We start from the raw sequence: 16,309 nt of genomic DNA on the forward strand, positions 1-16,309 counted from the left end.
GATTTCCTAGTGGAATTTTAGATGAATTCTTTCTATCACACTATAATCATCATTATGCTGCTCAGAGGGGAACAGCATCCCTTACTTAACAGGAAGAGCAGTATACAGCTTCAGATACCTGCAGTCAGAAGTTTCATCTATATAAGCTATTTAGCAGAAACCTCTGTTCCTCAAAATTAAGTAGTTCAAGAATTCCATCACGCTTATTTCAAAATAAAGCCTACCCCTGTTTGGGTTAAATTTTCCTACTTTTAAAGGAAATGAGTTTACACACATTCAGTATTAAAGTTTAATATCAAACAATTTGCTCATTGTTACCAATTCTCAATTACAAAACAGGCTCCAAAAAAATTTCATAAAATATGTTTAAGTGGCTGAACAGAGATAGTGTGTTCAGACTGCATGGGTAAATATCCATAACATTTTGGTATAAATTATCTACAAAAAAACTGGTATAAACAATATCCCGATTTAGTATGGGTTCCATGTAGGATTAGACAAATTCTCAGTGACATCCACAGAACATTAGAGTTCATTCCCATTAACACATTTCTGCTGCTGAAGTCTGGCTTTACGTAGTGCCTCCAGTTGTTTCGCCCTCAGCCACCTTTCTCTTGACAGCGTTGTCTGCCCCGCGCTGAGAGACAGGAACCTAGGTGAACAGAAACAACAATTAAGGGCTTGTTCAAGCTGTCACACGTGATACAATACAAGGACAAAAAGAGTTTTCTTTCATTAACCTAAAAACTAGAAAAGGCAACGCTGCCTTCAAACACTCTGAATTAAGAATCTTTTTTTCTGTCACAGATTCCATCTTTCGTTTGCCAGCCAGCCTCATGCAACTATCAAACTACAGCCTTGGTTTGGTTCCAGCTCGCTGGGAAGCCTTCAGTTCAAGCAGGCTGCTACCCACCTTGCTACCAGCAGAGTTCTGTGCAGATCGTCAGCTGTTATGCTCTCAGGGTCATTCTTGCGCATTTCTACGAAGTCTTCTTCTACTGCCTACAAACAACACAGCACGTAACTGAGTGGCAAAAAGAATCTTCAGTATCAGATAAGCCTTCAAGGAAGCTAAACACCATAATTAGCCTTAAATTACAGGAGAAACATTGTCAGGAAGCCAGCTGGGGTAAAAATAGGCTAGCTCATCTTTGAAAGTAATTATTCTCAAAATGAGTTTTACCAAGAAGGATGCATATAAAGTATATACTGAAATACAACTACACACCCTTGAATTCACATTCAGGGCAAGAAACTGCTTTTGATTTCTAAAGAAAGCTTCCAACAATCACTGCCAGGGAGAGCAATAGGCAAGTACAATACCATTCTCTTAAGGTGCTTTCTTTGCAAATAGACAACGGAAAAGATAGTCATGAAGTCTTCCATACCTTGGTCACTTCATCAGATATACTGTAGTCGAGCAGCCTCAGTAAACTTAGATAGATTCGAAATTTGTTCAACACAGAAGGGAGCACTGCTGTTAGGAGGCTGTTCATGTACTCCTCCATGTTTGGTGGAATTATCTGTGGTTGTAAGTGGACTTGGCAATCTGACTGAAAAATAAAATCACACATCATCCCTTTTCACATCGTGTTTTTCTATTCCAAGATTTATTTAACCTCTAAGGCAACAAAACTCACTATTTCCCAGAACTGAAGTAATTCTTTTTAAATATTTAACAATTCCATCTGTGAAATCCACTGTGAAGTTCTCATTCAAGCAGGAATGGGTTTTCCTTAAAGGCAAGAGCAATTTCTCAGTTCATAAAGCTAGAAAGCAAGTGGTCAGAGATTTGTAAGGCTAGGCTAAGCAGTTTTGCTAGGGTCAATGCCAGAGCTGTTGCTCTTTATTCATACACCCACAGAAGCTACTGTACAGGAAGGCTTTGAGAGTCATCTATCTGCAAACTTGACCCATTGGTGCAATATCCATTAGCAACTTCAGCCACTAGACGGTGCCATCAGTATTTTGTTCCCAATCAAGAGGAAGGTGAATCTCTCATACCCACCACCACTCACAAAATGTTTCCCGTCCTCTTTTTGTCCCTGGAATAGTACGCTCAGTGCTTTAAGTAGCTACCAACCCTAATGATTCCCCAAATTCAAGATGACCTCGCCATACCGGTAAGAGTGATCGGCCCTCTGAGGTGATCAGAACGTTAATATTGCAGGGGAATTCCATCTGGTGGTAACTGAAATCATAATCCACCTTCTGCCAAGTTATCAGATTACCCAATGCTTTCACATTATGTACACCTAGAAATGCAAGAAAAGATTCTCTGAAAAATGGTCTCAAGCGTCAGACCTGAGTCCCCCCCCCCACTGTTTTTAATGAACAAAAAATCTTGAAAAAAAATCTTGAAACAAAAAAATTCTAGAAAAATTCTTGCAGACTTTTCTTAGGTGTGTCTGTGCCATCTTCCATATAGACACAACCGTTTATTAAGATGGAAATCAACAGTTCTTTAAGTCTAAATTTTCTCTTGTTCTACAAAGCCAGATAACTGCTTACACAGAAAAATTTTCCTCTCAGAAGATGACAAAACACTGTGACTTTTGTGACAGAATGCAAATGTGAATTAACAGTGTAAGGAAAAAAGCCTTGCTGGAGAGAGACCGTTAGATTGGCCAGCAAGACTGGACAGTTGAAAAATATATCATCACGTCAAATTATTGCAGAAATGGCTTGTCTTAGGGGGAACCAAAACCATTAGGTGGAACTGAAACTATTCTAATCAGAGGTAGTTTGGACTAAGACTTATTCCAATGCATGGCCTCTTCCATCAAGTATCAAATATGCTGTCCAGAGTACTCTACAATGCACCTACACTACACAGGGTGTTTCATTATCAGCCATTTGTGGTCTGGGACAGAGACTACTTCTCAATAAAGGGACTCTTGGGAAAAATAAGTGTAGGACTTTTCATTGAAGAGCTATTCATTTTGACTCAATACCAGCACCTCCAAGCAAAAACTTCCAGAAAGCAGAAACAGTTAGAAAAACAAAACAAAAAAACCAACAAGCCACAAAGCCAAACAAACCAGTAGAAAACGCTCTAAGTTGTCTGAAAAGGCAGCACACTACTTGGAACACCAAAACAGGATATGGAAACCAACAGTTCTGGAATAGAAAGTGATCACTGGGACACAATCAGCACTACTGTCAATGAAATGTATGAATCTTTGTTGTCTACATACCCTTTTTTTAATTAGAAAAAACAAAAACACTCTACCTGTTGTGTCAAGCTGTCCTTGCTCAAGCTGAGTCTCATCCACTACAAGGGAAGTGTTGCTGGCAAGCTGCAGTACTCCGCTGACTAAGCGATTAGCTGTGTAGTCTTTGTGTGGGATAAATCGTGAATGGTTCATGTTTTCAATTGTCATTTGTAGGCGATAGGACTGTAACGGGAAAAGAAACTCATCAGTGCATTTCCCCTCCTCCAATGTCCCTAGTAAGTAGTTTTTCCTTTAGCATGAGCTGCAACTGTGAACCTCCACAGCAAGTAAAACAAAACTTGTTACCACGCCACAGAATACATTTTACCCTATCCATTTATACTAGATGCCTGAAAAACATTACTAAAGGAAAATAATTCTGTTAAGAACCAAAACCTAACACTTGTACTGCATGCCTAGAATAACCAAAAAAAACACCAATAAATTATTGACACAACATAATTATTATGGCCCCAAATCAAATTACTATGAACTTTCTGCAGAACAGTATCCACAAACTCAGGTACAAACAGTAATGACACAATAATTAAGCGTTCTATGCATTTAGATAAATCAACCCAGAAAGGCAAAATGAAGCATCTCCTTTTTACCTGCCCTTTAGATGGCTATCAGGACCTTTGTTTAACGAGCTTGTCTTTAACTAAATGTATTTGTTTGAGCCAACTACCCCAAATTTATGACTAAAAGTGTTACAAGACTATAACACCGTTGTTCTTACTGCGGGAACGAGCTGCTGGATGATGCGGTATATGTGCTCTGTGAAGATGCTGTTCCTTGGACATCCACTCAAGTTGACTGTGAATTTTCCCAGAGGAAGCACATCTCGTCTTGCATAACTAAACCAAAAGCAAAGCAGGTTAGGCAAGCATCTGATTAACCCGGTGATCACAGATACCACTCAATTTGAGTGCTGCGTGCCACCTCTGATAGCTAGCAGGGTTTCAATGCTAATACATACATAGTAACAGTCCTGTTCTTCCTCCTTCTCCAGCATCCAAGGAGCTAAATTAGGCTGCACACTGCTTTGGCAGGCTTTGCAGCATTGCACAAAAGCAGTACATTTATAGAGCCTGAGATCCTGTGATATGTTCTCTTCTCCTTGTGTTCTGCTGTAAATACTCCTTCATCCTTTCTCTTTCTTACTGCTCAATTTCCCTAATTATTATGCTCGTTTGTTTCCTTTACCTGCCCTCAGCTTTCCTCTCCCTCTTCTTACTGTATATTTTTTTTTTTTGTGATACAGCTAAGGGAGAAAACACATTCTAGTCTAAGTGATAGAGCATTCACAGTCTAACCTAAGAGCACAAAGTGCATACATAAAGAAAAGCACAGTGATACTGAAGTATGTGTATTTATATGGGAATTAGGGACCAGGGTTCTGGGCAGACTGTGCACAAAGCCAGCAGAAAGCCTTCCAGCTGGTAATTACACTGCTGTGGCATTACGATTGGATCTATGCTGATGCTGAGAAATACCTTGGAGGTTTTTACACGTCACTTGCAGGTATGACAAAGGTAAGATGCTGATTCCACTCACAGCTCTGAAATAACTTTTATTAAGCATCTGTGCTGTACTAGATTTTTCATACATTGGTTTGAAAACATCATATAATATATCCTGAGTTGGAAGGGACCCACACACGGACTCATCTGCCTGTGAATTTCATAAAGGACCACTCCAAAAAAAAACAAACACAAAAAACAACAACCAACAAAACAAAACAAAAAACAAAACAAAACAAAAACAAACAAAAAAACACCACCAAAAAATAAAAGTCAGACCTTATGTCTGAGAGCATTGTCTAAACACTTCCTCTAGTGGTCATTCACTCTGTAGCAAAATGGGATTTTTGAAAACCACAGAACAAGTGGTTTGTATACAAATTACATTTAAAAAAATTGGAATCCATTCTGAATAAAGTCTAAAATTAAAACCTAGCAAATAATCTATTCAAAACAGATTGCCTGAAGTTTCACACCTGAAATTTTCATGAGTCAAAGGACGGTGCTCTTTCATCCAGTGACAGTTTAAACCAACACAAAAGAACTTTAAGCAAATTCATTTTAATCAGCAATGAAGGTGGATCAAAATGTATGCACACTGAGCTGCAGCATCAGCTCAGGTAGCAAATTTCTACCGCTTGCTACATATGAGTCACTTGAACTTATCATTAAATGCCTACGTTAATTAAACACAGTACCAGACTGCACCTTTCAGTATCTTCTACTACGTAAACAATAACCATTGAAGTTAGTAAATAAAGATAACAAATGCTGTCTTTGAGAAGCCAGTCGCATGTCCTACTCTACAAAAAGTTAAAGGTAAAAAGATTTCAACCTACCTCTGCTTAAGCTTGTTTATTTTGGAGATTTTGTCCAACTATCAAAGCAATGCTGAATGGATATATCACCATGAAACTGGCCTTCTTACAAAACTTTTGGTATTTTCAGTCAACGAAATACATTTACTGCATCCATTACAACAGGACAACTTTAGGTGGATAAAGTACTGCTGGAATAGTATTTAAACTATTCTATTTCTGCCACTCATTGGCAGAATGGTGAAGAATCCCCCAAAAGGAAATGTCTTAAAAGATGAAGATATAAATTCTCAGCAAACACCAGAACACTTACACTGTGGAGATGAGATGCAATATAAGGTACTCGGCGGCCAAACTGTCTCCCAAGAACGCATGTGTGAGGAACCCAAGCAGCTCTGCTCTCACTGGTGACAGCTCAGACATGAAGTTAGAAACAACTATTAAAAGAGCAGAAGACAAAAAATATCAGAAAACGTGCCCCTTTCCTCTACGTAAAAGCTTACTTTGTTACAGCTAGATGAAGACAAATAGTTACTCCAAAGCAGTCTAGGAAAAACAAACATTCATTAGTTTTCCCACTGAGTATTACTGGCTTTGGGTAACAGTCACACAGGCCACAAAGAGCAGCAGTTACTTAAGAACAGAATTGCCTTTTCATCATCACGGTCTCATAATTCTTTACCCTGTATGTTTCTCATTTTCATGCTTATGCTACATTGGAAATCTAGTTTTCCAGCAATTCACTACTCCATTTTAAAGTAATGTAAGCAATCTTACAGCTGAAAAACTTGAAGTCTTTGGGCTTTATCCAGAACAATTTTCATTTAAGTCACATTTATTTCAGAAAAAGCAGCACATAAGCATTGCATTAACACAGGCATTTGCACCTTGCCCAGTTCTGTAGTATTGAATGGCTCCTCATTTAGAAAGATTTAAACACAAATCTTTGCTCAGAGGTGCATGAATCACTGGCAAGAAGTAGTTGTTCAAACGTGCAAAGTGCACGTTTACATCTACAATGAATGAAGTCAAATTCAGATACTCACAGGTTTTACTCTCCTCTTCATTAAGGCATGCAGGCAGCAATGGATTAATGTGTTGTAATTTTTGTGCCAAAATCACGTGGATTCTGGGGACTAAGGAGGCTGGAGGACTGTGTACTCTCTGCTCTTCTGCTGTGTCCATGCACTCCATAGGATCGAGGGTTGAGTTATCCCTAGGAAAGGGCACAGCACAACTGAACTTCAAAACATTCCGTGCAAACTTCTCCACCTGACCATGTGCAGCTGAGACCATGCCACAAACACAGCGTGTCTGCATTCCCAACATCTGCTCCCAATGCCTGGCAACTGCTCCTGTACTCAAACCACAAGAACTGTCATCTTTATGATTTTTATAAGCACCATAAATACTGAACCACAATTACATAACCAACAATACAGAACCACCAGACCACGCTTGATCAAAGAAGTAGGATCCTATGATTTTCATAAAGTAACTGATTCTTATTTTTAATAGGAAAAAAAATTCCAAACCAACCAAACCAAAACGAAGTGAACAACCAAACCAAACCCAACAACAGACCATGCTTATTATTTGCTGCACCACTTAATAAGATGCAGCTTAACATGAAATGTTACTTAATGTAACATCCAGCAAGCACTGGATAAGGGCTCCACAGCAACTTCTCAATAAATAACATAACAATCTATTACATTTGTCTGTGTATGCCCTTGTGGGATTTTCATATTCTACCTGGGTTCCAGAAATTGACAACGAAATCTTCTGGACAGTCACGTAACAGCTACATCACTGGCTGAGTAAAAAAAAGTCCCAATATACCTAACTCAAACTTGCAGGTATTACCTCTCAATTTAAAAGTTCAGATATACAAGCTTTGGCCTTCCTGATGATGCCTTAAAAAAAATCCCTACCAGGTCACCTTTGGATCATAGTTTCTACATATCAGATTACAGTAAAGTTTAGTATAAATTTGATAAACTTTAACTGGTCTTTAAAGCTGAAAGGCTTCATGGCTTCAATGCTTCTTCAGCAGTTCACTGACTGACTGTCATCTCTTTCTACTAAAGGAAACTTCTTTGTTTAGCATCTTCACATTAGAAAACATTACTAAACACTGCCACTTTGTCTATTTGCGATAGAATGACATGCAGGAAAAAATAAATAAATCTATGACACCAACTGAGCTGTCAATCCAGGATTAGCTTTCTGTCAGAAAGATGATAACCAAAAGCAGCTGACCAGGCCGAGTTCCTTTTAAGAAGCTGGCACTGTAAAGGACACACTGCACTCCTGATATTGTACTTATCAAAAAGATAAAGTTACCAACACGAATTACTTATTTGAAGCTCAAGGCATTAGTAGTACCTGTGTTAGGCAGGTTGTTAATATTATTTTAGTAATCGATTTCTTGCATCTCTCTGGGTTATATGGTATTTTGTCAAGTAAATAATCACAGAACAGCAGGTGAAACCAGAAGTTTCTACCAGCAGTATAATATGATGGTACAACTTTAATTAATGAAAAATTCATCCCGATTCACACTCATTTCGGTCACTTTCACTATCTATGAATACATTTTTGTTTGTTTTTAATATTTTACTGAACTGTTTATGGTAACAACTTTCAGGGAATTACAAATTTTAAAAGCATATTTTTATCATTTTAAAGCACTGTTTCCTATTCATTTGCTCACTGAATGTTAAATAGGCATGAAAGCTCACGGAACATTTAGCTACAGAAGCAATTCCTCTTTACAGACTGTACAACACCCTATAAAACAAAACGCATCATGTATTCCAGGGTATGGATGTACCTATTTTTGTATGCTATTTTTTTTTTTTATTTATGTATTTACACTCTTTACTGCCTGGATTAAAGGGATAACCAAAACTATCTTGCCCATTAAAATGAAAAACATCCTGCATTTCAGAATCACACGCCAGCTAAGCCTTACCTTTCTTCATTGTTTACTATGCTCAGCACTGGATCCACAGACAGAATGCCATACACCTCCAGAACATCATTGACTTTGTAGCTATCCCAGCTCTCATATACCTGCCACAGAGAGAGAAGTTTTGTGCTGGAGGTTTCATAGTCAATACAGCATGCTAAAGAATTAAAGACTATTTTAAATACAATACAAAGTGTTTAATGTATTGTTTTTTTTTGCTTGTTTCATCACAACTTTTTCTTTAAGAGGGCAGATTCTAAAAGCAAAGAACCAGAAGCCAGCATCAGCTCCATACTTGAGCATCTGGTAACACTTTCTTCCTGTCCCTCACCAAGAGCAGTGAGAGCAGAGAAGATCCAATGAACGCTGTTGAATGATTTCAGCAATTTAAAGAGAGCAGTAGCGAAGAGAAATAATGCAATTATTTGTAGAAACAAGATTTTTGGACTTGAAAGACAACAGTGCCTATAAGCTAAAGGCTACTTGCACTTTAACTTCAGATTGTCTGCCTCACTGGGGCCACAGTCATGCTCATCATCTTTCTGTTCGTTTTACCTTTACGAGACATGCTGGTCCTTTCTCTCCTGGCAATGGAAAATTTAAGTCAAGAGGAGGGGAGCAGTTGGGAGAAATGAGATGATGACCCGCAGAAGCTTCCGTTTCTAATCTCTTTGGCTCCCCACATCCATGGATATCACCACCACTGCCTGAAAAACAGAGGGTTCATGGGCTCTTTAAACAGAAATGTAAAATGAACAACTTCCTACAGCAAACAACATTGCATTCAACTAATTTAACAAAAAGCCAGAAGGAAAATATACTTTTAAAAAGCAGTTTATTACAGAGAATATTCTGCCTCAAAACAGAGAGGTTTCACCTATTTTACCAAGATAAGCAGGAGTGTGTGTACAGATCTGTGTCTCTTAGTAATGAGTAAAGTCTTCATAAAATGTGACCAAACAACCTGATTTTCAAAATGTAATGCCTGAACCGCATCAATTCAATTATTTTAAAGTTTGTAGGACTGCACAGGCAGTATCTTTCTGCATCTCGAGTTTAACTAGGTATTTTTAAAGGTGAGAGTACACATCAACAGAACAGATTACATTAAGAATCTCATTAGATGTTCAGCAGTAACAAAGCTACAAAAATCTAAGCTGTAATTCATCAGTCCAAATATGAAGACAAAACAGTCTAAACTATCTAATAAAACATTTGCAAACCAGTACAAATACAAAAATAAAACCCTAAAATTCAGCAAACAAGCCACATGGACATAAAACACCAAATAAAAGAAAGCAATAGCCTCTGCATTTTTATTCTTTTAATTGGGCTGATAATTTTAAACCATTTTCTCTTCAAAAGAAGAGAAGAACATTTTTCTGTTCAAAGGACAGCTCGCCCAAGTCTTTAAAAAAAAAAAGAAAGAAAAGACCAGCATGGGTTTGGATTTTGTTTAAGTGGCATCTCCACAGAAAAGCACTGAAACAAATAGCTCACAAACAGATCACAAAATGAGTAGGCATTGCATATCATCCTAACTCAGTTTTGGCAATACCATCTTCTTCAAAGGTTTCTTTTAGCTTTCCTTAAGATGCTACAAAGAATCTGATATTTATCTGGTTCCCTTACAAATTTAGATTCGTAGATCTTGCACAAGCTAAAAAAGGGAAGCCTGTAGGAGACATATTTAGAAGCAATATCTTTGTTTGTATCAAAGAATCATCTAATCAAGACGCAGTTTGGGCTCAGTTTACGCAGCAACATCCACACACAGTAAGACAGAAGAAATTGCAATTTTCTCCAGATTATCTTTAAATCTCCTTGTTGAAAATTAAATAAGAACTCCTAGATTTCAGCCTGCTGCCATAAATCCCTTAACGTGCTGTCATTTAGGAAATGTAATACACAAGTGGTGCTGAACAAAATGTTTATTTTAGGAATTGTGTTACTAACTCTAGGAAGTGATACCAACAAGTCATACAATATCCAAGCACAACACCATAGGCTCACCCAACACTACTCAGTCCACTGATGACTTCAACAGAACCACCAAAATAGTTATCAAGTTTCCAGTAACACTACTAGTTCAAACAACTGAAAACATTTCCATTTCTAAAAATGGAATTCCTGCAAATTCTGCTAGAATACCCTAACATCCAGTTGTCAATTCTGAGTATTACCTATATGTTGCTCTTTCTGCTTCGATGGGTGCAGTTCCATATCCTCATCTTCCTCGTAGCTCCTCTTGTGGCGACTTGGTGTGTAGGATGTTGAAGGACTAACTCGCGCTTGGCTTGCACTGATATAGGCGTAAAATTGAGGATTAAGGACAACACCACACTCAGTTGAGAAAATCCAGGCAAAATAAGCTTTGGCAACAAAATGTGAATATGCAATTTTGAACAAGATATTAAAATAATGATGTAAACCTTACATATCTGAAGAGATGTCATCAATGTAAAGCAACCTGCTTTAGAACCATACAGCAATCATAGGCTTTGTTGAAACTGGACACACCCTACCCCCAACAAGTCCTTTTCCACTACCAGTCTCCAAAAAAAGCATTGTCTTCAGGCCCAGAGAACACGCTGGCAGTCAGAAACAACTCAATCTCAAGAAGTTCCTCTTCTGCAGCTCAACCCCACAGAACAGACTTTGTAAGAAGAGTTGCTAGCCGATACAAGTATGTAAACATTTTCTGTGTGTTTATTTTCAACGTAATCACAGAAATTGTAAGGTACCATTGCTGGCATATCTATAAATTAATTTTGATAAAGTTAATACACTTTTTTTTTAGCATGATGAGCAAACATTGAAATGATGCTCAGTATTTTCATAATAGTCAAGGTCATTTTTAAATCCCCATAGCTGCAGAACTTTGATATAAGCATTCCTCAAAAACTAACTCTTGCCAATCATTTGGTTACAAAGAAAATGTTACTTCAATTTTAAAGTTGTGTTGGCAGTCTGTGCCAATGGCAAGTAGTTTTCTTAAATTCTGAACTCAAAACAGGAAATATCAAATCATATTATGTTTACCAAAATCCACCTTCTTACAAAATGCAAAATATTTCAAGGTTTCTAGCCATCACCCACTCCCTCAGAGAAGAGGATATAAGCTCCCAGAAGCTTTTAAAAGCATCCTGTAACCAGTCCACTCAGGTAATTCAACTCCCTTTTATTACAAAAAACTAAACCATGATTCGTGTCTCCCCAGGCCATTTCCTGTACTCATCGCTAAAGTGACATACCGTTGAATCATTAAAAATGGTATTTAAAATTTTTCAAGAATTATTGTCAACCACGCTCAGCTACAGGTACTTATATGAGACTCTAAATTAGGATGCTCACACAGAAATTATAAAATACCCACGGAATGCCCATGGCTCAACTGAAGCTTCCCGTTTTCTGAACATGCAAATACAGATTAAGAGAAATAGTCAAGATTCCCCCAAGCATAGATGAAAACCTAGTCTAAATCTCTTGCAAATCAAAAAGAAATGCTCCTAATTCTTACTTAAAACCAATTCTCCTTTTATCTTCTATATCTACCATCCACCCATGCCTAAAAAAAACAAACAACGAAACTTCAAATAATCTGTTCCCTTAAATCTAATGAATTAGCTGATGGTCACTGTTTGTATAACACAGCACTAGCGCAGACAAAAAAAGATATTTCTTTCACCCATGCTGATTCCCCAGGCACTGGAACGCAGTAGAACGTCTGTCTCTCCAAGGTGACTGTTTGCGAGGAGTTCAGATCAATTTCCTGCTGAGGCTACAACACCAACAGACATGATGATACTAAAAATCTGATCAGAGTGTTTTTTGTTTTTAAAACTAATTCCATAGGTACAGTTACCGAGCCAGAACTTTTAACAAACAGGCGCTATTACATTCGCATGAAATAGGGAACCTAAACAGTCTGCATCTACAATGTTTTGATCCCAACAGCACTGTACTACCAAAAGTTGGTTGTTTTCCACAGCAGAAATTTTCAAGATTTGTTGTGCTTTCGCCCTGATCCCACCCAAGCAAAATGAATTTTAAATGCAAGAGAAATAGCTGGAAGACTGCTAAATTTCAAATGCGTATTAGCAGTTAGGAATACTCTGCTGTCCAAAACTTAGATTAATTTTGTGTTTTTAAGAACAGCATTTCCAAGAATCCACTGATAAGCACCAAATAAGTTACACTGCATTTAAAAACTGCATATTTCATCTCAAAATTCATATAACTTGTGTAACTTACCCCACATTCCGCCACATCTCTGTATTTACCAAAATGCAAAACCTGTCAAGAAGGAGAAAAGACAATGCAATTGTTCTGTTTCTGACAGCACCCCGTGTATGAATTATTTATATCAAAATTATTGCAGTCTTAAGTTCTTCAAAGACACACTGCTGAAGCTTTCATTTTTTAAGCTAATTTTTATTCCCCAAATTCCCCAACAGAATTATAAGCAGTGATGTATCACTGATACCATTTGAACTCCACAAACAGAATTACTATCAGACAGTGCCAAGGCTCTGACATTTAACTCAGAAACTAGAGAAATATGAAGACTAGAACAGAAAAATGCTAAGCACTTCCTGAAATAATAGATTGGTTTTTCACTTACACGTGCATTTGTGTTTGGGTCAACTGTTTCGTATACTCCCATATAAAACTCAGGATCAAACATATCTTGAACCATGCAGCGGAATTTCACTAGACTGTTGGGCTTCAGGTAATGTACAGGAACATCATTCAGTGATGGAACCTATAAAAGAGAGCTTGCTCTAAACAACTGGCTTACTAGGAAGTGCCCTAAAGTACACCAAAACCATCACAAAAGCTGTCACCAACTTATTTTTATTTGGTGCATCCTACTGCTCCTTTCCTTGGCTAAAACTTTTATCTGTTGCTGTTGATAGGATTAATTGCCTCTGACAATTCCGTGCCTTATCAGGTAGCACACACTGTATTTTTTGGGTACTTTCCCCCCACTTTTAGTGCCATAATCCAAGCAGTAACAAAGTGCCATGTATCTCAACATTGGGAGTTCCCGCAATAGCTGTTAAAGGTAATAATTAGTATTATCATACGCTAACAGTTCCCAAACTCTTCTAGTTCCAAAGCCAGAATCCCAGAATGGTTTGGGTTGGAAGGGACCTTGAAGACCACCCAGTTCCAACCCCTGCCATGGCAGGGACACCTCCCACTGCCCAGGTTGCCCAAAGCCCCATGCAGCCTGGCTTCGGGTGCTTGTAGGGATGGGGCAGACACAGCTTCTCTGGGCACCGATCTCATCCATTTTTCAATCCCAACACTACACTATTAACAAACGCATTTTGGTTCACTGAAAGCATACGTGAACTCTACAACAAATTTTTAAACTAACTCTTCAACTGGGAATTACTGCAGCAATAAATTGGATTTTATTTACTTATTTTAATCTTATTTAACAGCACTTTTACAACATATTATGTACTGGAGCAATTGTACACACAATTTCTATAATAAAAGGCCACAGAAAACCTGTATTTCAATTTCCAAATCCCTCACAGTGGGCAACTCTTTTTCACATATGTTAACATGTCAATGGAAAAAAAAAAAAAGAAAAAACAGCACACACGTAAGTAGTATATCTTAAAATTATGGGACTTGTTATAAGAATAGTTTTCACATTTTAAGGGTAAATTTTTTATTGCAAAAACACACCTAATATTAAAGCAGCAAAAAACAGAAGTGGCCCTATAAGAAATAGGGGTTTAAGAAACAAGACTGTGCTCCCTCATAAGCGACTAAGAGAGCTTGCTTTTAGCTCCTTCCTTATGCTGCAAGTTTAACACAAATTTGCCATTTATTCTTTGATGTAAACTGTCTTTGAAATTTAAATACAGAATACTTTCACTGACAGAGGAAGAAAAATAATTTTCACTTTTTTTTTTAGCCCTAGGCAGAACAGATTTGACACAAGACTTTCTAACCCACTTTGTGGTGTTCCAGGATGCCGTTTTTGCCAGTCTTTGGAAAAAAAAAAAAAAAAAAAAGTCGCTAGCACAACCCAAGTATGGATGCTTTATTTTTAAACCTAAAGCACAGCTTCCCTGCTGAACTTCCAGAACTGACCCAGCCTAATACAGCACGGTTTTAGCAGAGTATTTTTTCCTCAAATGTGAGAGTCTAAGCACGTAGTTCTTCAACCCACACGAAGTTTCCAGCATGGCAATAAAGGGTCATGTGAGAAGGGGTTTATGAACAGCAGCTCAGAAACTCGTGGTGTACAAACACTTACTGCAGACTAACAGGGTGGCGTGAAGGCTTTCAGAAGTGACAGAATTTGTCAGCTCCTGCCATCTACTGGATGATGCTACAAACAGGCAGCATTTAGCAGTTATGGCCCAGGGCAAAACAGTACACTAAAGTCAAGTGGATTGGCTTCCACAGTTTCAATTAGAATTTTACATCTTTGTTTTACATAGGTCATTTACATTTCAGTTGCTTTAATCTGTATCACAAAGGCCTAAAATCTAGAAATACGCTTCTGAGAAGGAAGAGCTTCTAAAGAACAGATCACCACAATAATTAAGAGGTAAAAAGAATGCTGTTCCTAAGTTCCAGGTTAAGATCCTAACTCCAGAAGAATGACAGAAGAGATCCTTACCCAGTTAGTAGCATTATTTTCTTTTAATTTCTCTTTGAAATAGTCAGTCACCTTCTTTTCCCAATCAGAATTTGGAAGATTTTGGGCTACAAAACAAGACACATTTACATGAGCGTTAGCATCACGTAGCATAATGCTGAACAGAGAAACATGTTAACTTAGTAAGCAGTTTAAACACGTATGCGTATTCTGAGCAAACCACTTAATTTTAGACAACTTCAGGGCTGTTGCAATTGTTTCAACTTCCTTATCTTACCCCGTTTGAGGCAAACTAGGAGGAACGCTGCTGGAAATGCAGAAGGGCTCTGAAACGCTGCCGTGTACCCTGCGAGAAACTGCAGGAGACGAGGGGCCACCTTCCGCTGGGTGGTCACTGAGGAATTATTTTTATTTCGCGGTCCTTTTCGTTAAGATCAAGCCTAGCACCGAAGAGCCCTGGCAGCATTCACAGGAGCACGGTGACCAAGGAGCCATGCGGGCAGGTAGAGCAGAGACCCGACACCCTCAAGGGCTGCCTCCAGCCTCTGTGTGCTCAAGCACGGCTAGCTCGGGAACACCTCGCAGCAGCACCGAGCCAAAAACCCTCTTCAGCTTTTTATTTTAAACCCGGGAGCCGCTCCCCGGGCCGGGACAGCCCCTGCGGTTCGCCGCCCGCCCCTCACCTCACCTCAGGCGGGGAGAAGGAGGCGGCCGCCCGCTGCCCGCCCGCCGCCTCCGGGCAGCCCCGCACCGTGCCCGCCGCCCTCCTCCCTCCATCCCCAGCCCCCGGGGGCTCGCTCCCCCTCGGGGCAGCCCAGCCCGGCCGGCCGCGCTCACCGAAGATGCCCTGCACGATGCTGAAGGGGTTGTTGAGCCAGTCGGCCACGCACGGCATGGCGGCGACCAGCCGGGAGGGAGGGAGGGAGCTGCCACCGATCCCCCCCACTTGCCCTAGCTGCCGCCCGCAAACCCAGCACGGGGGGCTGCCGGCTTCCGCCTTCCTCCTCCTCCTCTTCCTCCTCTCCACCTCCTCCTAAGGCGGCAGCCGCAGCAATGGCGGCGCTGCCCTGCCCGGACCCCGCCTTTTTCCTCCTCCTCCTCCTCCTTCTCCTCCTCCTCCTCCCGCCCGCGCCCGGCCCGCGGCCGCC

The 16,309-nt window shown here is 39.4% G+C and overlaps 1 protein-coding gene across 2 annotated transcripts; it reads right to left on the minus strand.

The window, feature by feature from the left end:
- Positions 1-275: 275 nt before the first annotated feature.
- On the minus strand, positions 276-16,253 carry MCMBP (minichromosome maintenance complex binding protein). Of its 2 annotated transcripts, none has more exons than XM_084526537.1 (16): positions 15,999-16,253; positions 15,183-15,268; positions 13,155-13,295; positions 12,785-12,826; positions 12,210-12,311; positions 10,714-10,843; positions 9,086-9,237; positions 8,534-8,634; positions 6,603-6,772; positions 5,870-5,993; positions 3,955-4,072; positions 3,233-3,398; positions 2,122-2,255; positions 1,389-1,553; positions 914-1,002; positions 276-652 (listed from the first exon to the last, which is right to left on the minus strand). In XM_084526537.1, the coding sequence occupies exons 1-16, from the start codon at positions 16,054-16,056 to the stop codon at positions 526-528; spliced, it is 1,905 nt and encodes a 634-aa protein (XP_084382663.1). In that variant the 5' UTR covers positions 16,057-16,253; the 3' UTR covers positions 276-525. The 2 variants fall into 2 exon arrangements, with proteins under 2 accessions (XP_084382663.1, XP_084382664.1); XM_084526538.1 differs by having other exon boundaries at positions 10,714-10,832; positions 12,188-12,311; positions 15,999-16,234.
- Positions 16,254-16,309: the final 56 nt, after the last annotated feature.

The sequence above is a fragment of the Aythya ferina genome, assembly GCF_964211825.1.
Source record: "Aythya ferina genome assembly, chromosome: 7".
NCBI classification, from domain to species: domain Eukaryota; kingdom Metazoa; phylum Chordata; class Aves; order Anseriformes; family Anatidae; genus Aythya; species Aythya ferina.

What these genes read in the sequence shown, in the direction of transcription:
- MCMBP (XM_084526537.1), bottom strand. Translation starts at nt 16,056, where the DNA reads ATGCCGTGCGTGGCCGACTGGCTCAACAACCCCTTCAGCATCGTGCAG. An exon ending in ATAGTAAACAATGAAGAAAG is followed by an intron (nt 6,773 to 8,533) that starts GTAAGGCTTAGC and finishes GCCCTTTCCTAG; the next exon opens with GGATAACTCAACCCTCGATC. An exon ending in TATCTGATGAAGTGACCAAG is followed by an intron (nt 1,003 to 1,388) that starts GTATGGAAGACT and finishes TGTTGTTTGTAG; the next exon opens with GCAGTAGAAGAAGACTTCGT.